The sequence below is a fragment of the Nilaparvata lugens genome, chromosome Y (genome assembly GCF_014356525.2).
Source record: "Nilaparvata lugens isolate BPH chromosome Y, ASM1435652v1, whole genome shotgun sequence".
Taxonomy (NCBI): Eukaryota; Metazoa; Arthropoda; class Insecta; order Hemiptera; family Delphacidae; genus Nilaparvata; species Nilaparvata lugens.
In genome coordinates, this window is record NC_052519.1 from 1,690,867 (window position 1) to 1,715,484 (window position 24,618).

At 34.1% G+C, this 24,618-nt stretch overlaps 1 protein-coding gene across 1 annotated transcript in view; it reads right to left on the bottom strand.

The window, feature by feature from the left end:
- LOC120355171 (endoribonuclease Dicer-like) overlaps positions 1 to 24,618 on the bottom strand; it is a 123,307-nt gene that overhangs the window by 18,058 nt on the left and 80,631 nt on the right. The window contains exons 14-19 of the mRNA XM_039443495.1: positions 23,493 to 23,706; positions 19,698 to 19,864; positions 17,308 to 17,420; positions 9,290 to 9,516; positions 7,183 to 7,469; positions 2,911 to 3,012 (exon numbers count right to left, since the gene is read on the bottom strand). Coding sequence (XP_039299429.1) covers positions 2,911 to 3,012; positions 7,183 to 7,469; positions 9,290 to 9,516; positions 17,308 to 17,420; positions 19,698 to 19,864; positions 23,493 to 23,706 — 1,110 coding nt within the window. The remainder of the gene's footprint in view (positions 1 to 2,910; positions 3,013 to 7,182; positions 7,470 to 9,289; positions 9,517 to 17,307; positions 17,421 to 19,697; positions 19,865 to 23,492; positions 23,707 to 24,618) is intronic.

Sequence of the window (24,618 nt, forward strand, 5' to 3'; positions counted from 1 at the left end):
GAGGCGATTGACCTCATTCTTCATGAATTCATAGTCATCTTGTGGGTGTCTTCTGGATCGGGTAGTTATTGGGTGGCAATCGGAAGTCAAGTCATTGAAAAGGGAACATGGTTTTATCATGGCCTCCACCAGGAGGCAATCTTTCAAGGGTGGTGTGGTTGTAGAATTATTATCTATTACAAGAGGCTGTTTATTACCATTGAATGCTAAACTTATTGTAGAGTGATTCATCAAAAAATCGTGACCAAGTATCACATTGCAACAGCATTCTTTTAATACCAAGAGTTTAATATTGTTGTATTCATTTCCTTTGTACACAATATTGCTATAAACACATGCTTTTGTAGCGGTGTTATGTTGAACAGATGCAAATCTTATAAAACAAGAATCTGATGCAGTTTTAAATTTATTTGTTTTTGCAAATTTTTCATCAATAAAACTGGCAACACTTCCGGTATCAATAAGAGCTGGTGTATTTATTCCATTCACCGAAACAATAATTGTAGCTTTAGAAAGATTACTGATAACTTTTAGATTAAAGATAACTTTTAGAAAGATTATATACCAGCTGCAGTAATAGTTGACGTAGTTAGTTTTTCTTTGAGCGTTTTACTTTTACACACAAGGGAAAAGTGTCCAATTCGGGAACATTTATGACAAGTCTTTCCTATTGCAGGACATTCTTGAGAATTTGAGTGTTTTTTATATCCGCAACGTTGGCATTGAACGGATTTCTCTACAATTGCCTGTCGATTTTGGGTTACAGCATTAACATCTGAGAAAGATTCACTCAAGCTTATGTTTTTATTTTCTTCAACAGAGTTTGTATAACAAGTACTTTTAAAGGAGTCGGCATATGTTTTTGCGGATTCAAGAACACGTGCTTGGGAAACGGTTTCTTGTAGACTCAAATCTCCTTGTAGAAAAAGTTTCTCTTTAATTTCAATAGAACATAACCCTGAAACAAGAGCATCTCTAATATGCTCGTTTTTGTTTTCTTCGGCTGACACTCTAGTGAAGTTACATGATAAGCTTAATCTTTTTAGTTCAGAATAGTAGTGAAGTGCATCAGGCAACACTTCCTCCCATCGATTTGAATCAAGTCCTCGTGATCTTAGAGCTAGTGTTATTGCTTTCCATATAATTCCATTAACCCCCTTACCTTTTTATTTGAAAAAGGCTACTGGTCGAGAATTTTGTGTTAATGTTGCACCAATTGCAAAATCTGATGCATCTGTCTCAATTATGAATGGTACATTTTCATCAACAAAGAGCAGTACCGCGGAAGCAATTTCATTTTTCAACAATTCCAATGTTTCCACTCTCTCTCTGCCGTAGGCGAATCTGGGTCGATAGATAATTCCTTTGGCTTGAGAAACTTGTCAATATGTGATTCCATCTTATCTTCTTCGTAATTACGGTTTTCAATCGTTTTTATCTTTTTCTTTGTCGGCATTTTATTTGATTAAATTGAAATAAGTAAACTCTTCATTTGTAGAGCTTTAATCAAATAAAATTGAACATGACTTTCTACTAGTAACGGATCAACAACATTTGATATTTATGAATGAATCAATGACAACGAAAACATATCTCATATCAGTTTATCATATCAGTGGCATTAACAACGGCAGTCACATAAACCCAAAATAACATCCACACTTTAAACTTTGAGTGTTTTGTAACAAAATGAACCTTTCTTAATTCTGAAATTAATTTCAATAAATATTTATGTGCTTTCAAAGTTGTAAAGTCCTCTTATAATCACTCTGTATCATAGAAAACGAAGTTATTGGAACAGCTAGTTTGATTTGCTCTACTGGTTTTCAGGAAAACATTTTCTTACTCGATTGAAATTTTCATCGTGTAAAATCGAATTTTCATCGTCTATTTTTGTTGTATAAATTTGAAAATATGAAAACATTTTCTCCCAAAGAGCACTTCAAACGCCAGCTTTCCTTATAAATAACACCAATACTTTCTGATAAAACAATACTATCAGTTTGATGTAAATCTCACTTGATACTTTATTATTAACGTATTGTCATTATTCATTCAATCATCCTGCAAATCAAAAATCATATTGATAGCATTTATAGTTTTAGTTCAACATAATTATGATTATCAAATAATCATAATTCGATATGAAATTTCATGTAAATGTTCCTAGAATCTGTGACGTCAAGTAATTTCATTTATTCATTTACTAGCAGGTAACCCGTGCTTCGCAAGGGTCTATTTAAAACTTGACAAACTAAAAACTTGACGTAATGGAATCTAGAAGAATTGAAAAAAGGCTTATAAGAATCCTCGGTTAATTAAGAATTTATATGCAGCATTTCAAGTAAATCAGTCCAGTAGTTCAGACGTGATGATGCTTCAAACATAATTTTTCTATCCTTTACACGTGTATACGTGTTTAAGCCAGTTCTTTCCTTTATTATAGTATAGAAGATGATAGATGGATGGATGATCATTGTTATTTTACTAAAAGATAGGATAAGTTGAGTAGTTTCCCTTTCAGAGGGAGTTTTGATAACCCACAAAACTCATTTTCTACCATATGATTTGGTGATTTTTTTATTTTGTTATGAAATGGTATGTACCATTTATGAAATTTGATCATTAATTCTGAAAAATCTAGAAGGAAAATCGAAATTTGGGCTTCCAGGTGCACGAGATTGATATTTTTAGAATCTATGTGCAACATTTGGAGATTTAAATCATTCCCGTTTTTCCGGTATGCAATCCACAAGTTGACATGTTTTGATGCGAACAAACGAACACACAAACAAACGAACAAACACAACCCTACTCTCTCTTATTATATAGATTTGTAATCATACAAGCATTAAGACAAATTCAAATATAACCTTCATTATATTTTTGAAATTAATTAAAACGAGTTACCTGAAGAAAATCAGCCAGTTCTACACCCGGAGCTTCGTGTTTGGAATTGAAAATCGAGAGATGAGGAGTGACTGTTTTGGAAGCGTATTCTAATGCTTTGATCTGAAAAATGATTCAGCAAGCTATAATTTATTTATACATTGATAGATACAATATCATTATGAATTATAAGGGGTATTCACTATTCAGAATGTTGGAGTTAGCTGGCTAAGTCGAGCTATTCGCTAACTCCTGCTATTTGCTAAGTCTGTGTTAACTCAATGCTATAGTGGTACGATAGAAAAAAAATAGCAGACGAGATAGCAGATAGCGCAGCTTTGAGTCCGCTAACTCTAGCTAACTCTGTTAAAACGGCGGCCATATTTGTTTTGGTCATATTTGGTAGCAAAAGTGAGTTACACAAATTATCCGTTTGGAACGCTATTGCAGTTAGCTTATAGCAGTTGGTTTTAGATGGAGCGTTTACAATCCAGAGTTATCAAATGGCACTTTAGCTGGCTAAAACAACATTGTGAATACCCCTATAGAACTATGAATAATCGTATTAATAAGATTAATCGTTATTAAGTCAAATTCATTCTTAACATAATAATTATATTATCAACTGTAGCTATAGCATGTAGTACATATTAATTTAATACAATATAAAATAAATTCTTTAGACTTTTGTTGGTGGGAAAGCCCCATCTTGCCTGAATATATCATTCAAGCCGTCAATAGGCCTTACGTCTGTAATACTGCATACTGTAATTCAACCGGGACCATCCCAATTATGAAAATTTATTTTTGAATCACTGAAGAAAATATGTTCTTGGTGAAAAGAATATAATTGATTATTTTTAACAAGAATGAACAGTTGATATTACATCAAATAAATGTGCCAGTATCAGCACTATCTTCTATCTTCTATCTTCTATAGAAGGTAGGGAATCAGTAACGCTGTTCTATCTTTTTCCTCTGCCATTTAAACGTGGACATCACTATATCTACTATGAAAGGCAGTGGTAACGCAGAGAATCTGCAACACTATCTTTTCCACTGCCATTACAACGTGGATCTCACTATATCTACTATGAAAGGCGGTGGTAACGCAGACAATCGGCAACACTGAAGTCCTATCAATTGCACTGACTTATAAACGTGTAGCTCACTATAATGAGCCATATAGATAGGAAACACTTATCTTTGATTCCTCACCAACTTTTTGCTGGTAACGATGTTAGGCGAAGTTTATAAAATATAATTAAAAATATTTTATAATACTGATAAAACTAAGACTTCCTAAATCGTATAAACCACTTGTTTCCAGAAATTGTTTGTATTTCTTGGCCCTACGTTTTTCAACAATATTCCTCTTGAAATAAAGAGAACACAAAATCGACTAGTTTTTAAAACAAAAGTTCTTAGATGGCTTAGAGGTCTTATGCCTGACTATCTAGAGACCTTATTCAATGTGATTTCATAATTAAGGCTGTGCAAAGGCTAAAAATAAACTTTCTACTGATGATATTTTTCATAGTTTTTCGATTTGTATATCATCAAACTATCAAAATGAAAAAGTTTTCTTAGGATTTGAGAGGCTTTTGTTCATTCCATGAATGCCAATAAAGCTATTATTATCATTATTAAGAGATAAATCCATAATTATGAATAATTGAATGATTGAGGTATTAATGATTGAATAAAACAAAAATTACCTGAAAATAACAATTTTTGATAAAGTGATTCAATTTACCAAAATAACTTGTTTTGGGTTATTTTTAGTCAGTTTTAGTAAATTGAATACATTTTTCAAAAATTGATATTTTCAAAACATTTTTGTTTTATTAAATCAACAATATCATGAAGAATTTATCCGCTGAATCTCATGGAATTATCTTTTACCGAATTTGAATTGTTCTGTCCCAAAAATTTGAGCTTTTAGGCGCTCATATCTCAAAAAGTAATGATCGGAAAAATAATGATTTCCTGAGAAAACGTTTTTCATTTTGATAGCTTGATGATATACAAATCGAAAAACTATGAAAAATATCACCAGTAGAAAGTTCATTTTTAGCCTTTGCACAGCCTTAAAATACTCTGACAATGGTGGTTATGCATTGGGAAAATGAGCCGGATTTGGAAAGTGAGCATGTTGAGTGTGAATGTGTGAGTGATTGGTTGCTAATTTTTCCTTCTTTCTTCTTTTTCTATTTTTCTACTTCTCTATAAATTCATAAATTAACAAATATTCATTCCTGCTCGCCTACGTAGAGTATTGTACTCTCAGCAAGCAGTATTTTTCCATCAAAATTCACATATTAGTCCTGGTTTAGCATGTTCGAATCTTTGTTTAAAGTTATCGTTCAATAATTCGACTAAGTACTTTATAATATTATTAGCTTATTTCTGTAATCTTGACCTTCCGGCAGTCGTGCTGTTGTCAAAAGTACAACAGAATCAGTTTTTTTGCTGCACAAAACTATTGAATGGAGTGGTGTCAGTGAATGAGTCACCTATGCATTCCAAAACTTTCTCCCCATCACTCCACTGAGTTGCAGTATCAACCGAGCAATCGTTCAGTCTAGGTGCCATTTAGTCGCGACAGTGCATAAGATAGGGAAGACTGTATACGGGGACTGCAAACGAACCAATAACACAGAATTGATGGCTTTGCTTGGTGTACCTTATTGGGCTACGAATTGGTAATCATCCAAATGTGTATAAGCGTAAAATAATCCAATGAGATGGGAATAGTAGTTATACAATTAATTAGTATGTTTTGACAGTAAACAGAGTACATAAAACTTGGAAAATTGTGTGTTGTAAAAATTACAACACGCGACTGCTCATGTGATTGAGTAGGACACGACCAACGTTAGTAGACAGAAGGTTGATCACTCGCAGTTGTAAGATTCGAAGTAGTGGGGAGAACGCCAGCGTGACGTCACGTGTAGTAAAAAAGTGATAGAGTAACCACACTGAGCATACAGTTCATTCACAGTATCTTCAAATACATCGTCGTTTAATCCCCTCAAGATTGACCTAGAACTTGAAAATTCTCCATACTTATAGCGAATGAATCACCGATTCTAATGATGTTAAATATTTCAAGTTCATTCAACTTGTATGAATAAAGTGAAGTTGAAAGTTTTTCAAGAATCTAAAAACGTGACACGAAAAAGTTAATAAGCTGGAAAAGCGTTGGTAGACAACGTTATACTATTATAATTTCAGATTAACCCATACAAAATCTTGATAAACCAATGCATTGCAATAAACCGATCCCGATAAATCCAATGAATTCCATTCATATAAATGCACTGAACACATGCTGGTATCGAGCACATGTTCTACGAGAATCAAAATTATCTCATCTCCGAAATTCAAAAGCAGATGTATAACCAAACTACAAAATATAAATACATAATAATTATTTAACGAAAATCCTAAATAAATGCTGTAAATCACCCCGAAGACTTCTGCTACTGCAGACATTGACAACAGAGTTAACAGCTAGATGGAATTCGATGAGAACTACTATCCAAAAACTAGTTGCCAGCCCGAGAATCGAACCCGGTACCTCCCAATTGCCAGTCAGGAATGCTTACCCTTACACCAAACTGACAATCTCTGGATAGCAGCGCTCATTTTATACGAAGCCATAGCGGCCAACCAGTTTACAGATGGAAATGAATAGAGAATGCATTTATTCTGATGCTAATTAATACATAATTTATTTCAATTTATTTATTTATTTATATACAGCATTTATTTAGGATTTTCGTTAAATAATAATTATGTATTAATTAGCATTTGAATAAATGCATTCTCTATTTATTTCCATCTGTAAAATATAAATACGACCTAGAAAATAAAGAAACCTTAAGGTTTTAAAGGAAAGGTTAGGAGTTGGGGGTTTTTGATTTTATATGTCAAAATGGTTGTATTATTTGAATGTTTTGATAATTATTGTAAAGCAGAAACAGAAAGCTTGCATGTCAGAAAATGTTTGTGTTATATAATTTGACTATACGTCACCGTATGATTTTCAAGGATGCGATATTCTGCCTACTCTGTACTACAGCTTACGTCACGGCTGCAGCTCCCCCACTCCAATTGCATTTCATGTGTGATGAGTGATCAACCTTCTGTCTACTAACTTTGGGCACGATTACCGGAAGGTTAAGCTGTATGATATATTTTTTCTTACAATTTGTATAAAAATTGTGAATTGGATTGATTAAAATTTGAATATGAAAATAAACCTCGTTTGATAAAGTTTCGACAAACCTCGAGCTGTTGGCGATCCTGAGCTAGCGACTGGATCTTTTGTTCGACGATCGGTTTGGAGACAAAGTCGTCGTAGAAGACGATGTCGACCAGTTTGATTTGGTCGATGGCGCGCTCTATGTCGATGGGCTCCTGCTCGGTTCCCCACGGATAGTTGTTGGTGTCCAGGTCGAGTGCACTCCGCGGCTTGATCGTCACCGTCTTCGCAGTTGGCAGCACTGGCTGCTGCTTCTCCTCTTCATCGCGAAGACACAGCTGCTCCACGCTGATAGGACGCCAACTCCTGCCTGAAACCAACCAACCAACCAACCAACCAGCTTCAGTCTACCGCAAACTCAGTCTACAATTCAACAGGCAAATGTATTTTCTGTATGATTGGTTGTGTATAGTGAGGTCCACGTTATAATGGCAGTAGAGAAGGATAGGAGAAAAACGTTAAATGAATAAATATTTTTATTGCATAAAAAGCTCTACAATTACAGAGTTAGATGTAAGTTGAGACACAAAGCGAAAAAGTATCTAAAATATCTCACGAATGTTTTAAATACCACCATATAAAGCTGTTGCATACACTATTATTTTATCTACGATCACTCAAGCAAAATATCACATTGAAGAATTGTTGTAAGGTTAGAAAATCAACCAAAAAACCTATATGATGAAAAGAGTGAAATAAAAATAAGTGAAAAGCGAATCAGAGAGAGTGAACAGCTTACTTTTCACTCATACCTTAGGCTGGCCACTAACGGTTGACGTTATTAACACTATTATTTTATCTACGATCACTCAAGCAAAGTATCACAATGAAGAATTGTTGTAAGGTTAGAAATCAACCAAAAAACCTATATGATGAAAAGAGTGAAATAAAAATAAGTGAAAAGCGAATCAGAGAGAGTGAACAGCTTACTTTTCACTCATACCTTAGACTGGCCACTAACGGTTGACGTGCATGCACATACATTAAAACAGCGAGTGGCTTCTATCTAACATGAAATAAACAACCAATAACAATAAATAAACCACGGGAAAATTACAATTAATAATGATAGAAAATAATTCAACCTCAAAAAAAACAGCGAAGAAAAAACATAGATTGGAAATACAAAAACCTAGCCTCAAAAAAATTTGATCGAAGCGTTTCGCTGTGAACACAGCTGTAATGACAAAACAATGTAAGTCGACTGTGTGTGTGCATGCTCGTTCAACCGTTAGTGAAAACTATATACATGTAAGGCTCAACTCACACTACCTCGACTCAAATCGTACGACTCCAGTCGAGGATACTGCAGTCTAACGACCTTACGACTTTCTTATTCATTGTCACTACTTCAGTTCCATGCTACTCCATTTCTAACCTCACATTATTAAAATATAAGATTCAATTTGTCACTTCTGCGCATGTAACAAATTTTATAATAATTATTATGACTAGTAGTTCTGTGAACAGTAAACCTCACGCAGTATTCTCATCCACAAGTACCTGATTGAAACTATAGACCTTTTGGAAATACAGCAATGGACTGGCTTCTCCACACATCTGTGTAATTAATCACTTGTCAGATTCTATAGTCTGATTTTTACTCTAATATTGGCGTATGAAGGAGGCTCCTTTTTCCTTCTATATTTTCCTTGAAATGCAAAATTTCCAAAAAAAAACTTGTATATACGTAGACGCGCAATTAAAAAAGGAACATGTCTGTCAAATTTTATGAAAATCTATTACCGCGATTCGCCGTAAATACGCAACATATAACATTAAGAGAAATGCCAAACCGTCGACTTGAATCTTATACCTCATTTCGCTCGATCAATGAATATATTGTCTTATCTAATTCTTATTATTGTCTTATCTAAAATGATAAAACATTACTTTCATCAAACAAACCCTCACTTTTATTAAAAATGCACGGTACTACGCAACTCAAGTCGAGGCTCCACCAACATGTCGAGTCGACGCTCGACTCAGTCTCACAGTCGTGAGGTCGCGGAGACTAGAATCGACTGATCTGAGTGTCAACATTTGGAAACACACGCTGCGTCGAGGAGAGACTAGAGTCGCAGTCTCTTCTCGACTTGAGTCGCGTAAGTGTGAGTTGGGCCTTAATACCTGGTGGCAGAGTGACGGTGCTCAGGTTGAGATCGGTGGCGATGGTGACGCGGAGCTCGTCGGCCAATAGGAGCGCAGTGATGCGATGCACACAGCTGGGCAGCAGGGTGGCCTTGAGCCAATAGGCGGCCGGCACCGCGCACCGCACGCACAGCTCCGGCACCAGCGATTCCTCAAACTCCTCCTCTTGCTTCTTCTTCCGCTTATACGTCGCCTGCACACTATGTCTTCAAAGCAAACCAATTCAAACATAACTATAGTGCGGTACACGTTATAATGGCAGTGTTTCTTTAGCAATGCTTGCTTGTTTGTTTGTTTTTAAAGCTTCCCAGAGACTCTAATCAGAGTATAGGAATTCTCAAAAATTTATAATACATACAGTATTACAAAAAAGAAGAAAAAAATACACAAAGGAACCCTCTCTACACACAAACTCTTCTGTGGTGTAGAATACTCCAAGCATCAAAAAACTTTTTAATTCCTTCTCAAAAACATCGAAATCTTCACAATTTTTCAAGTGAGTAGGAAGCTTTCTAATAAATTTAAGGCCCATATATGTAGGTTTCTTCTCAAAAAGAGCTGTTCTGTGATACAGTGAAGCATAGTCTCCTCTTTTTCTGCAATGGTATTGCTATCCTTGTCTATCATTCAACAAAACGGATAGCGCTATCTCGTTCTCGCTTTGCTCTTTTATTATTATTATTAGTCAATCGTCAATTGACCGCTCATGGAGGAGGCATGCGGATTCATCAAAAATCAAGTCCATTATCTAACTAGTCATATTTTAATATTTTTTAACCTAACTTCCCAAACGTTGTTCATAATGAGCAATAAATTCGTCCCTTGAATATGGAGATATATCCAGTAACTCCCTCTTCAATTGAGCTCTAAACTCCCTACCTGTGATTTCCTTCAGACGTAGAGGTAATATATTTTATAATCTTATATCAGAGCTTTTTACACCTCGCTCATATAGAACCGTATGATGGGCATCGTCCCTTAAGTTTAGCCTATATCTTGTCTCATAATTATGGAATAATGCTCCCGTATTGAATGAGCTCTCATATTTTTTTATTGATCATATAGTTTCAAGGATGTATAGGCTAAGCAATGGTAGGACTTTAAATTGCTTAAAAAGTGGCCGACAACGATTTCTTATTGATTCTCCAGCTATTAATCTTATCGCCCATTTCTGAAATCTGAATATCTCGATAATATCACTCGAATTGCCCCAGAAAACAACCCAATCTCTGTTGCCAGATCGTCTTTTAACAATGTATAATTAATAATTAATTAACAAAATATTTCATCTTAATAATAAAAATTCATTATGAAATTATTGAAAAATATAATTTCTGCTTAATAAAATATAAATCTATTATACGAGAATGAACAGTTAATATTAAATCATAAATCGTTATCAGTTACCCTCCATAGAAGGCATTGATTGAAAAGACAGAGGATCGGCAATGTTTTTCTCCTATCTTTCTCCACTGACATTATAACGTGGACCTTACCTTTTAGGCTCAACTCACACTTACGTGACTCAAGTCGAGAAGAGACTGCGACTATAGTCTCTTCTCGACGAGGCATGTGTTTTCAAATGGTGACACTCAGACCAGTCGATTCTAGTCTCCGCGACGACACCATTTGAAAACACATGCTGCGTCGAGAAGAGACTAGAGTCGCAGTCTCTTCTCGACCTGAGTAGCGTAAGTGTGAGTTGAGCCTAAAAGCTTCAAAAATAATCAGCACAAATAGGAAGTATAGAGGTGCGTACAGGCTGATGCGCCACGTGACGAACACGTGCATTTTACTTGTAATCAGCTGATGCGATGCTTATTAAAACCGTATCTCAGGCTAGTTTCACACTCATTCGGTTCGTTTCGTTTTCGGCAAATTCCGATAAGTGTGAAACGGTTAGGCTAGCTTCACACGCATTTGGTTTCATTCGGTTCGGTTCGTTACCGAAAACGAATGAGGCTTTCATACATGTCAGGTTTCAATTCGTACGGTTCTAATTAGGTATTTCCTTCTCAAACACAGCTGTGTTTGGATTTTCACAGTTCATGCTGGTATATTTAAATATAACAGTTGGTGTTAAATTGTAAGATGTTATTTCTTGAACAACAAAATTTTAAATTTAATTAAAGATGTGAATTATTTGAATAGTTTCTTTTTGATTATGTTAATTTTGGATGTTCAGAGAGATTATTTTTTAAATTGAAAATTTGTTCGTTTCGTTTTCGGCAAATTCCGATAAGTGTGAAACAATGATTCGGTTTGAATTCGGAACAGAATAGCAACCGCATAGCAACGAACGCCCCCTCGACACGAATAAATTTCATCATATTCGAATTCGAACTAGGGAAACAGGAAAAAAAACAAAGTCTTTTACACACGCTTGCCTTTTATGTTTTTATTTCAACCTGATATCGTGATTATCTGTTTCAAAATTTTCCAAGTCAAAGGTCCGGTTGCACAACAGCCGGTTAAATTTAACCGTGATTAATTTCACGAAAACCAATCAGAGAAGGCGTTTTTGATAAGACGGCTTCTCTGATTGGTTCTCTTGAAATTAATCACGGTTAAAATTTAACCGGCTCTTGTGCAACCGGCACAAAATCATATGGTCAATTCATTTCTGTTAGTTCACAGGAACATTTTTTTGCTCAATGAATAGTTTGCTAAAAAATATGAACGATAAAAATTAAAACTCATGGAGAGTTTTTTTCCACGAATATTACATGATTTCATCAATGGAGAGAAGAAATGAAGGTTATATACCATGTGTCAAAACAAGGAACACATTTTCAATTTCATTTTCATTTCAACATCAAAAATTAACTATAAAGAAAATAAAAATCTCAGTACCCTTTTTTAAAATATTTTATCACATGTTTCGGTCATTTATTTTTATTTTCTTTATATTACAAGTAGCCCTATACAGGAAGGAGATAAATCAAAAATTAACATAGCCTAATCAAAAAGAAGCTATTCAAATAATAATTCACTAGTTTTAATTATCTTTAAAATTGTGTTGTTCAAGAAATAACATGTGTTATATTTAAATATACAGCTGTATATTTAAATATCACAGCTGTTATATTTAAATATAACCAGCATGAACTGTGAAAATCCAAACACAGCTGTGTTTGAGAAGAAAATACCTAATTAGAACCGTACGAATTAAAACCTGACATGTATGAAAGCCTCATTCGTTTTCGGTAACGAACCGAACCGAATGAAACCGAATGCGTGTGAAGCTAGCCTTACTGTTCTGTACAAATATAAATATAATCAGCTGATAAGAAGCGATTGGGGGAGTCTGGCCTCACAACGTGTCAAATTATTATACAGAGTGAGTCATATATATATATATATATATATATATATATATATATATATATATATATATATATATATATTTATTTATATATATCTACAACAGTCTTCAATTTATTGAAGGATTCCCATACATATAACTCACTCTGTATAAGATAAATGAACTTCAATAACTGAATTTCGCGTATTCGTGACGCATAAAACTGTACGCAGCTTACGCAGCTAAAACTGTACACACGAACCTCTATCCTGATAACTTTTCTTCACCACACTTCACAGTTGTAACGTCACATTCATTTGCCAATCACGGAAGGGGATAGGATGGGAGATGAATGGAATTTAATTATATATTTTGTTTCTAGTTTTAGAAACTTAATTTTATCTTTTAATAAATTAGAAAATATTATTGTCTGTAAAAAGATGTTACGTTCTGGCCGGTTCGACCTATCAGCTGTGGGAGGAGCGCTGTCTGTTATCGGCAATTGGGAGATAATAGACTCAGGCCCGGTTGCACAAAAGCCGATTAAATTTAACCGTGATTAAATTCACGAGAACCAATCAGAGAAAGCCTTTTTGATAAGACGGCTTCTCTGCTTGGTTCTCGTGGAATTAATCACGATAAAATTAGTGATTCACAATTGTGATAGTCAAAAAAATGAATACACAAGGAGGTGTTAACGCAAATATTGCTTCTACATCAAAAACCTCCGACGTTGAGCTTTCAATGAAAATGGAACAAGTGAAAACAGCACGTGCTCAATATCTTATGAGTATGATAGACTCGGTAAACTGTTCAATGGAGAAATAAAAGAACTAGAACTGTTTCTAGAACGGATGAATGCGGTCTATGCTCAGATCGTCGCGAATAGTATTAGTATAGCACCTGAAGCTTTAGGCCTTGCATAAAATTTTCTCAGGTTTATTTAAAACTTTTTGTAGTTAAAATGTTTTGTTAGTATGTTTTAAGTATTCGCTATATATTTTAAGGGTGGGGACTCTCCCCCCCGTGGGGCGGTAACCCCCCCCGTAAGCCATAACCGGAAAATAAAAAAAATAACGGAATCGTATTTTACATATTATTTGAAGAAAAAACTTCCTTACGACTTTTCCTGAAAATGCTTTCCCTTGGAGTTACAGCGGTTTGAAAATTTGAATTTTCACCCCTCAAATCCACGGTTTTCTCTTAATAAATCGAAAAGTACACGTCAGAAAATGAAGTTTAATGGCTTAAAAGAAAGCTAATTGAAACTGGAAAAAAATCAGCTTTTTTTTTGCGGCTATTGGGAAAATAGTTGCAGTTCATGCAGTTCATCAAAGATGGCGCTGTCACTGACAACTCTCATTTTTCACTCTTTACCCCCAATTTTCTCAGAAATGGAAATTTGTACACAAAAAATTGTAAGGACCTTTTTTTTTAATACTCACACAAATTTTGATGTACTTGCTAAGTACACTTTTTGATCCAGACAATTTTATGTAATTCGAAACGTGCATGTTTTCAACGAATGTTACAGTTTTCCAGAGAAAATAAGAGTGGGGAATGTATTCAGTATACAACAAAATTACACATATGTTTGCCGCCATTTCCACGAGTTTTCCGAAACTTTTTTTCCCCGTGTAGGACCCGCGTATCTTATAACATGGCCATTTTTAGCCCTAAATTAAATTTTAATTGCTCCAATTTTGTCCATAAATTTTAAGCTGAGAAGTCTTGTATTGAAAAACAAAAATACTAACGACAAGTAATTTTTTTATAAATAAATTTTCAACATAAAAATTTTGTTTTTACTTCTCTTTCGTTATAAAAAAACAAGTATTTTATCTTCGGCGCCCTGCTATGATGCCGATCATAGAACGTGTTCGCTAGAGAGGAGTCTGGATTTCTATTGTTGTTGGATACTTGCGCAGTAGGGTACAAAAAAATTTCAAACGCGGTAATTTACTCAAGGTTTTGTACCATGGTTCGTTAATACCGTGTTTTGGTTATGTAACTTATAATAAAAAATAGTTGTGTTTCAAGTCGTTCTCTGTTGTGTATGAAATTGTATGTGCTTGCATTAAATAATTATTCTTTTAATAAAAAACAACTAAATATTTCGAAGAATTCTACATTTTTATTATTAGAGCCTTAATAAGGTAAGATTTTCAGCAATTTGTACTTGCTTTTTCAAATTATACACATTTATGTACATTACTGTCCACGTGTTCCTAAAAAATTTTCATTGTACTACAAAAACAATATTTTTCATAAATAAATAAAAATTTGTACATAATTTACGAAATATATTAACTAACTATTGATTTACAAATTTAATTATAAATAAAAAAAAATAAATAAAAAAATATTCAAGGAGGCTCGAACCCACTTGGTTTTCATGTGTATTCTGCTACATGACTTAACTGCCTAAGCCATACTACAATACATAAAATTAAACAGTATATTAACAGTATATTGGGTGTACAAGCTTTTCTTGTGCTTAGAAAATTTAAAATTTGTTTTATAAATGATAATTTTATGCATGTTATAAATTTTACTTGTAAATTGTAATTTTATTTTCTGCAAACTCATTTTTTCTCAGGAAATATGGATGATTCAGGAGGTGAAGGACAAGGCAGAGAAGTATCATGCCTAATATGCCAATATTTTGAATGTAACGAAGATATTCAGAGCCCTGTAGTAAAAATTGGGAAGAAGCAGCTTGCGAATTTTAAAGAAAAATCATTACAAAGAGAAGATAATTTTTACAAAGAATTTGATACGACCACTGCAGGTGTTTACGCTCATGATAAGTGCAGAAGAAAGTATACCCACGAATTTTACACAAATTCCTACATAAAACAGAAAAATGAATGCAGTCCTAATCCTCCTCCTGCTAAGAAGAAAACCAGGACTTCTATGAGTGAGGCTAAATTAATATTTGATTGGGAAAATGCGTGTTTCATTTGTGGCGAGTCAATAACAACAAAGAGGAAAATTGCCACTAAGCATCTCAAGCCATTTCGTATTGTTCAAGATGATGAAATTGTAAACAGAATACTTGACAAAATTGAAAAAGTTGGTAGTCAATATTTTTCTGACATTTACGAAAGATTAAGTAAAGTTGAAAAAGTAACTGAACTAAATGGAAAATATCATAGAGACTGCTTGTCAAATCTGTCATCTCAATGTTCACGTAAAAAAAAAGATGTTCATGACCGAAGCTCAGTTGATGCTGCAATGAATATTATATTTGATTTCATGGACAATAATCCGGACTCTCAATTTACTTTTACGGAGCTAGAAGAGCTTATCGAAGAAAATTATAATATTCCCGATAGAAGTACAATGGCTGCAAAGCTGAAAAAAAAGTATGGGAGTGAAATAGAAATTATCAGCATTCTAGGTCGCAAAAGCACAATACAATTTATAAAAAAAGAGATCAAATTTTGAACGATCACTGGTATGAAGAACAAAAAAAAAAAACTGAAAAAGAAAAAAATGAGGAAATACTAAAAGCTGCAAAAAACATACTTAGAGACCTTAAAGACGATAAAAATAGAGTATATAAAAATGGCCCTACACATTATCAACCAGTAGAATCAGCTTTTGCCAATATAAATGAAGATATTCCCATTGAATTAATTAATTTCCTGGAAGATATTATTTATGACAGTAAAAAGCCTAAGAAGAGCATTAAAGACCAATATTTTACAAAAGTAACTGCTATAGCTCATTCGATTGTAGCTGCTTGTCGACCTAGATCATTTATTCTCCCTTACACTTGGCTGTAGGAATTACTCTGCATCGAACAATAGGTTCCAAGAAAATGATTAACTTATTCCATTCTTTAGGCCATTCTTGCTCTTACAACGAAGTTAGGCGCTACGAAACTTCTGTAAGTATGCAAGCACAACTTAATATTGATGATGGTGCTTTTTTACAGTTCGTATATAACAACGCGGACTTTAATGTCGACACTTTAGATGGAAAGTCTACTTTCCATAACCTAGGAGGTATTTTAATTATAACACCCAAATCAAAAGTTCGTCCTCGAGAAGCCATCGAACGCTTGCGGAAAATACCAACGGCCGAAGAAGTTGCTAAAAAAGTTGAAATTCCCTTAGAAACTAGATCTGTTAATATTAAGGACGGTTACAAACATTTAAAATTAAAAATTCTTAATAAAGAATTGACATTGAAATTTTCTGAAAATACCAACATTAGAAATTTTGGATGTTTCTAAAGTATAACAACAATATGAATTTTGAAGGTTGGAATGGTTTTATGGAAAATCTAACAAGTGAGTACGAATATGAAATTTCACTTGTCGATTATTTGCCATTTATTTACTCACCTCCATCCGATGTTCATACACTTTTTACAAGTATGCGTAAATCTTATGAAATAGCGAAAGCTAACGGTATGCAAACCTGCATTATCACTTTTGACCAGCCTCTGTACTACAAAGCTAGGGCCATTTTAGAAGCTTTGCCACTTGAGTTCCAAGGCGTAAAAGTTATAATAAGATTGGGTGGCTTTCACACAATTTTATCTTTTTTGGGTGTCTTCGATCACAATATGGCTGGTAGCGGGTTAAAAGAAGCGATGATAACATGTTACGCAGAGAATTCAGTTGAGCTTATGTTGAAAGGCAAAGCTTACGCTAGAGCAGTACGTGCACACTATTTAATACAGTTGGCTCTTGCAGACATTATTTTCCATGAAATCGAGCGGGAGAATACTGACTTTGCAGATCTTAACGACGATTATAGAATGACCGATTTTGACACTGAAGAAAACCAATTGCTACACGAATGTGGAGAAAATAACGAAACAAGATTGGATATTGACTTCATTACAAATCACGAGATTTTTAAAAAATTTACAAAAATTATGAAAGAGAAATTCACTCAGCTCGAAAGTCGCGGAAAAACAGCAAAACTATGGATCACGTATTATCACATGGTAAATATTTTATTCGATTTTATTAGCGCTGAGAAACAAGGAAATTGGGATCTTCATTTGAAGACATTGGAACTCATGATTCCATTTTTCCATTCCGCTGGACATTTCCCTTATGCAAAATCTGCACAATTATATCTTCAAGATATGACTGAACTTCCAAACAATATGAATCCACGTGAGTATAATAAATTTATTGCTAACGGGTACTGGACCTACAGAGCTCGACCGACCGTCGGTGCGTATGTACCATCCTGACCGTACGCATCGATGAATCAGTTTTACACATTCAGAGCTCGACCGACCGTCAGTGCGTATGCACCATCCTGACCATACATCAGTTTTTCCGACTCACAAAATGGACGCCTTTACAGATTGTTTAATTGCAGCTTATTATCTTCGTAAACGAAAGATTAAAAGACGTAGATATCAAGTTCACCCGATGGTCGCCCAAAGAGCTATTATTAAAGAGTTATTATTATTATTATTATTTTAAGAGTAGTTAATATTTATTTGTATGAAAAGTTGCAATATATCTAATATAATTTAAGAAAGATATATGAGATATTTTTTATAATTATTAGAAACGTTTAGGAGATATGCACGGTAAAAAGTTATCAATCTTGATAACCTATTCTACTTTTCAATTTGCTAATCTCAATGGTCACCTATGGCCCAACTCACACATACGCGACTCAGGTCGAGAAGAGACTCGACTCTAGTCGAGAGCATGTGTTTCCAAATGGTGACACTCAGACAAGTCGATTCTAGTCTCTGCGACACCACCCATTTGAAAACACATGCTCTCGACTAGAGTCGAGTCTCTTCTCGACCTGAGTCGCGTAAGCGTGAGTTACGCGTAAATGTTTTTTCTTGACCTGAGTCGCGTAAGCGTGAGTTACGCGTAAATGTTTTTTTCGCTGCACAGAAAGCAGCTGTTTTCCAGTTCCTACGTAGATCTGAAAGACCTTGTTTGCAGACGACGTCAGAAAAGGGTTTCTTTTCCGGTCTAGGCCAGAAAGTTGTCTCTTTCCAGCCGCTCATGGAAGTAGTTAATAAGTCATCCGCTAGATCGGGCGAGTGTCCACTTTCATCAACAGCTGAAGTCGCCATGATTTCAGTTCCAGTTTCGAATCAAACTAATTCGCTTCGCAACCAGTCTTATTCAATATTTATTGTTGATTATTGCATTCCGAATTTTCAAAAATGCTTGAAGTTGACTGTGGTATTCCAAGTGAAATTTTAAAAGAATCTGAAATCCTGACTGCAAATCTTCTACCACTAAAATCAAGAGATAGGTACGATAGCTTAACGAGTATTCTTTATTTTGTATTCTTTATTTATTTTGTCAGCAATACCTGTAGTGTGGCGAAAAATATCGTTCGCACCACGGGCAAAAATGTTTTTCCAGCTCTCAATCTTTTCTAGTCCTCGGCCTACGGCCTCGGACTTGAAAACCGATTTCGAGCTGGAAAAATCTCATTTTCTGCTCTAGGTGCAAAATATACTATTCATTTGAAGGCTACTCAGGGAAGCGACTGGAACCGTGGTCGTGATGTTTGTTATCTTATCGCTCAGATAAGTTGAGAGACGTGCGTCTGTTTCTCCCGTTGGACGGGTGACCACTTGAGGAGCCGACTCCGCTAAATATCACTTATGAGCACCCCGTCTTTCTGAACACACCTTCTATAGCTATAGGTCCATCAATATCATCATAGTCATTCTTTCTACTACCTTATACCATAGAGAAACGATAGCATAAGTAGATATCCCATGGTATAGGGCGTTTATGTCGCAACTTTTACTGTTATCCCAAGCCGATAGTTCACGTAGTTCTTTCCCTTGCAGCTGTGTGACACTGTTATTCTCTCAAATTGTACCGTTCATACACTTTCACCCCAACAAAACAGTAAAAATTGACAATAGTCGACAGTAATCGGCTTGAGATAACAGTAAAAGTTGCGACATAAATTCCCTATACCATGGGATATCTACTTACGCTATTGTTCTCTATGCTTATACTTTATGCAGAATTAACCTCTATTTAAATTAGGAAAATAAATGTATTCCCTGCTCTTGTATTCTACTCATTATTCTTGTCAAATAGCTGTTTTCATTCACCTGTCTGGGCAGAAAACCTCTGTACCAAGGTATTACTACAGAGTTCTTATAAATTTCCTCGGTGACAACAATGTCTTTCTGTCTTTCTTCAACCGGTGGTGAGATGATTTCGGGGAATTCCTGATTATCGCGAATCACACTCCAATTGATGACGGATCTTCCATTTTCTAGATTAGACAAGGATAGTAATATATATTATTATTGCGATGTTCAAGTAAAAGATATTATACAAGAAAGAGATTAACATATAAGACTAGCAGGTAACCCGTGCTCTGCAAGGGTCTAATAATTAAAAACTTGACGTATTTTGAAGAATTTTAGAATAGGCTTATAACCAACCTCGGTAAATTAAGAATCTATATGCAAAATTTCAAGTTAATTAGTCCAGTATTCCAAACGTGATGATTCGTCATTCGTCGTCAGATATTATACAAGAAAGAGATTAACATATAAGACTAGCTGGTAACCCGTGCTCTGCAAGGATCTAATAATTAAAAACTTGACGTATTTTGAAGAATTTTAGATAGGCTTATAACCAACCTCGGTAAATTAAGAATCTATATGCAAAATTTCAAGTTAATTAGTCCAGTATTCCAAACGTGATGATTCGTCATTCGTCGTCAGATATTATACAAGAAAGAGATTAACATATAAGACTAGCTGGTAACCCGTGCTCTGCAAGGATCTAATAATTAACTTGAAATTTTGCATATAGATTCTTAATTTACCGAGGTTGGTTATAAGCCTATTCTAAAATTCTTCAAAATACGTCAAGTTTTTAATTTTTTTTTTTTTTTTTTTTTTTTTTGTTACTTACGTGATTCTAAAATTTTGCCATATTTATTTTTATTTATAATAATAAAATAATATTTGATATAATAATATTGAACTGATGCTCACGCCCAGCGGACAGGATTTTCCTTGCTGGGTTGTTGCCTTAATGAATAGATTTTGATTAAATATATTTAATTTATAATTTTTGTTTTGATTGTAAGCTATGTTATTTTTATTTCTATGAATTTCTTGAATAATTTATTGTAAATTGTATTGATGGCAATAAAAAGAATTGAATTGAAAAAAAAAAAAAATTAAAAACTTGACGTATTTTGAAGAATTTTAGAATAGGCTTATAACCAACCTCGGTAAATTAAGAATCTATATGCAAAATTTCAAGTTAATTAGTCCAGTATTCCAAACGTGATGATTCGTCATTCGTCGTCAGATATTATACCAGAAAGAGATTAACATATAAGACTAGCTGGTAACCCGTGCTCTGCAGGGTCGAATAATTAAAAACTTGATGTATTTTGAAGAATTTTAGAATAGGCTTATAACCAAACTCGGTAAATTAAGAATCTATATGCAAAATTTCAAGTTAATTAGTCCAGTATTTCAAACGTGATGATTCGTCATTCGTCGTCAGATATTATACAAGAAAGAAATTAATATAAGACTAGCAGATAACCCGTGCTCTGCAAGGGCTAGTAATTAAAAACCTGACGTATTTTGAAGAATTTAAAAATGAGCTTATAATCAACTCGGTAAATAAAGAATCTATATGCAAAATTTCAAGTTAATAAGTCCAGTATTTCAAACGTGATGATTCGTCATTCATAAATTTCATATCCCGTATGTGTGTAAGCCAATTCTTTCCTTCATTATATTATAGATTCTACTAGAAAAGAGACATTGAAGAACAATATTATGTTTGGAAAAAATGCATTTCAAACCAAAAATGTTATACCATTTTCCAAGACATTTGTTAAAAAGAACGATTGGAGCCTATTGATGAACAATCGAAAGACTATAAGATAGAAGGCAAGATTAATAAGTTCGAACGGTTGGAAACAAAGCTCAAACATGTGAGTCAACTTCATTATTATCAAACTGGTCTATAATTAGTTACGGCTGTTCGGAACACTTTTTTACTATCCAAATTGGATAATCTTTTTCAATATAAGTGTTAAGATCATTATAAGAGTGAAAAAGTGGCAACTGAAATTTTTAAGTGGTCTAATAGGCGAGTTATGGGTTGTTGAAGTGCTAACTTTCCAGATTCCGTTTTCTTTCCAGATCATAAACGGTTTCGACTATATTATTAGAACTTCTCTTAAAAATTCAAAAAAAGTATCTTTCCAAACTAAAACATTTTCTTCTCCTATTGTTCATAAATAGAAAAATAACATTTTCTGTAAATTCGATAACTTGTTTATTTTGGCAGTAATCGCGAAAAAACGCATATTAGAACAATGCCAATGATATACTGAATGTATTAAAAAAAACTCTAATGGAAAATTCGAAACCGATTATGAATTATCTGGAAAGAAACCGGATTTTAGTATTCAACAACCATAACTCAAAACCCTATTTTCATTCTATACAAAGGAACACCAGACAAACTGAAATATTTCACTCCAAACTGAACAAAATACACCCAAACTTGCACTTCACCATAGAACTGGAAAACAATAATACAATCAATTTCTTGGACATCACCATATTTAAACAAAATATACTTTCAAAACATTTAAAATATACAGGAAACTACCAAACTGACACAGTAATTCACAATACCTCCAACCACCAAACCCAACATAAACATGCAGCTTTCCACCATATGATCAACAGACTATTGAATATCCCCATGACACAATTTGATTACAACAAGAGTCAACACGATCAAATTCATTGCCCAACAAAATGGATACTCATCCACTCTAGTTGACAACCTACCCACAAATAAGAACAAAATCATCAACAAAAATAATATGGAAAATGACCAAAAATTCATCACACTCACATACTACAACAAAAAAATCACAGAAAGTAGCATCATCTTTTAAAAAACTCAAATACAGAATTGCCTTTAAAACAACAAATTCACTAAGGAAACATTTTCAAAATTATCAACAAACAAACAGAGATTTGAGCAACAGGCATCTACAAAATAAAATGTAATGATTGTAGTAAACTGTATATCGGACAGACTGGACGTGACTTTCAAACAAGATACAAAGAGCACATCAGAGCCATTAATAAACCACATAGCCACTCAAACTTTGCTGACCATATTATATCCACAAACCACACATACACAGACATCGCCACCAATCTTGAAATCCTCCATATCTCTCAAAAAAGCAGAAAACTCAATGTATTAGAACAATACGAAATCTACAACCACACAAAACAGTTTCCCAACAGTCTCCTAAATGATCAAATAAATTTCTCTTCCCACACACTCTTTGACAAAATAATCCAAAGTTCAAAAATACCGCCACACTAAATATCCACCAACCCACCCCCACCACAACCTATTCCACCACCTTCATCCCTTACCACACATAGCCTTGTCATCTGAGTGAATTCCCACAGTCTGATGATGACCAACAACAGGTCGAAACGATCGTCACTATACAAAAAGTAAGTGCATTTTCACTTCAAAAGTTTTTTAAAATTCAAGTTTAATTTTAATAGTGAAAAAGTATGGATATACAACAGAGTAACCCATAACTCGCTTATTAGACCACTTAAAAAATTCAGTTACCACTTTTTCTCACTCTTATATTGATCTTAACAATTATATGAAAAAGATTATCCAATTTAAATAAAAATAAAAAGGAGAACCGAACAGCCCTAATTGTGAGAAAATTTTTATGAGGAAAAATCATGAACACATTTTCACTAATAAAATTATACGTTCATCTCCAGCGAGTTTCTCACCTAAATTTCAAAAAGTTCAAATTAAGAAAATACTGTTTACAGAATTTCACTTAGTTATGAATGTTTTCCTACCTAATTTTATGGGAGCCAGCAGATAGGAGTGTTCTTTGTTTTCATAATCTCTGAACATGAACATATTTATGCACTGCAAGACATCCGAGAAAATTATGCAATGGAAGTTGAAAATTTCGTCAATTTCTTTCTCTGAAAGCGTCTGACACGCTTGATTGACTATTACCTCCACTTCTATTTCACCCATTGTTATAAACAACGGGAACTTCAAAAGCTGCAAAAATGAAAAGAAAAATGATTAAACAAAAATATCAATGAGAGTGAATAATGAAAAAACTCGTGACGGCGACTATAAGATTATGAAGTCACAAATTTAAACCATCAATCCATTTTTTCACAAAAACGAAGTTTATACCAGTTGATTCAAAAAGAACTTTACAACCTTGAAATTTCATATAAATCTTATTAAACAAGGTACAGAGCTAGTTTTGGTGTTGTTTTAAAGGAAAACACTTCAACTTTTTAACCTTAAACTAAAAATTTCTATATGACTTCCGTTGGTTATCCTGCATACATCCCATTGACACAGGATTTTGCAGTTTCGCAACTTTACCATTGGACCGACGATGTGTTCTTTTTATAAACTGCTCTACCTACCTACCTCATGCACGAGAAGGAGGTTACAAAGTCCATTTCTCTAGGATGGGGTGGACCCCCCATAAGTTTCTCAGGAGGGAGACTCATGCCAGTTGATAGAGCTGATAAATAACTATGCAGGGTATGAATTTGGAAAAAATCGGTCAAGTCATTTTTAAGAAAATCGTGAAAAACATGGTTTTTTAGTAATTATCCGCCATTTTTCTTAAGAATATTACGGAACTCCTGCAATTTTCCCAGAAATGAGACTCATGTCAGTCGATAGGGCTCATGAATCCATGGTATAAATTTGAAGAGAATCGTTTGAGCCGTTTTCGAGAAAACCGTGAAAAATATGGTTTTTTAGTGATTATCCGCCATTTTTCTTAAGCATATTACGGAACTTCTGCAATTTTCCCAGAAATGAGACTCAGGTCAGTTGATAGGGCTTATAAATAGCTATCCATGGTATAAATTTGAAGAAAATCGTTAGAGCCGTTTTCGAGAAAACCGTGAAAAACATGGTTTTTTAGTAATTATCCGCCATTTT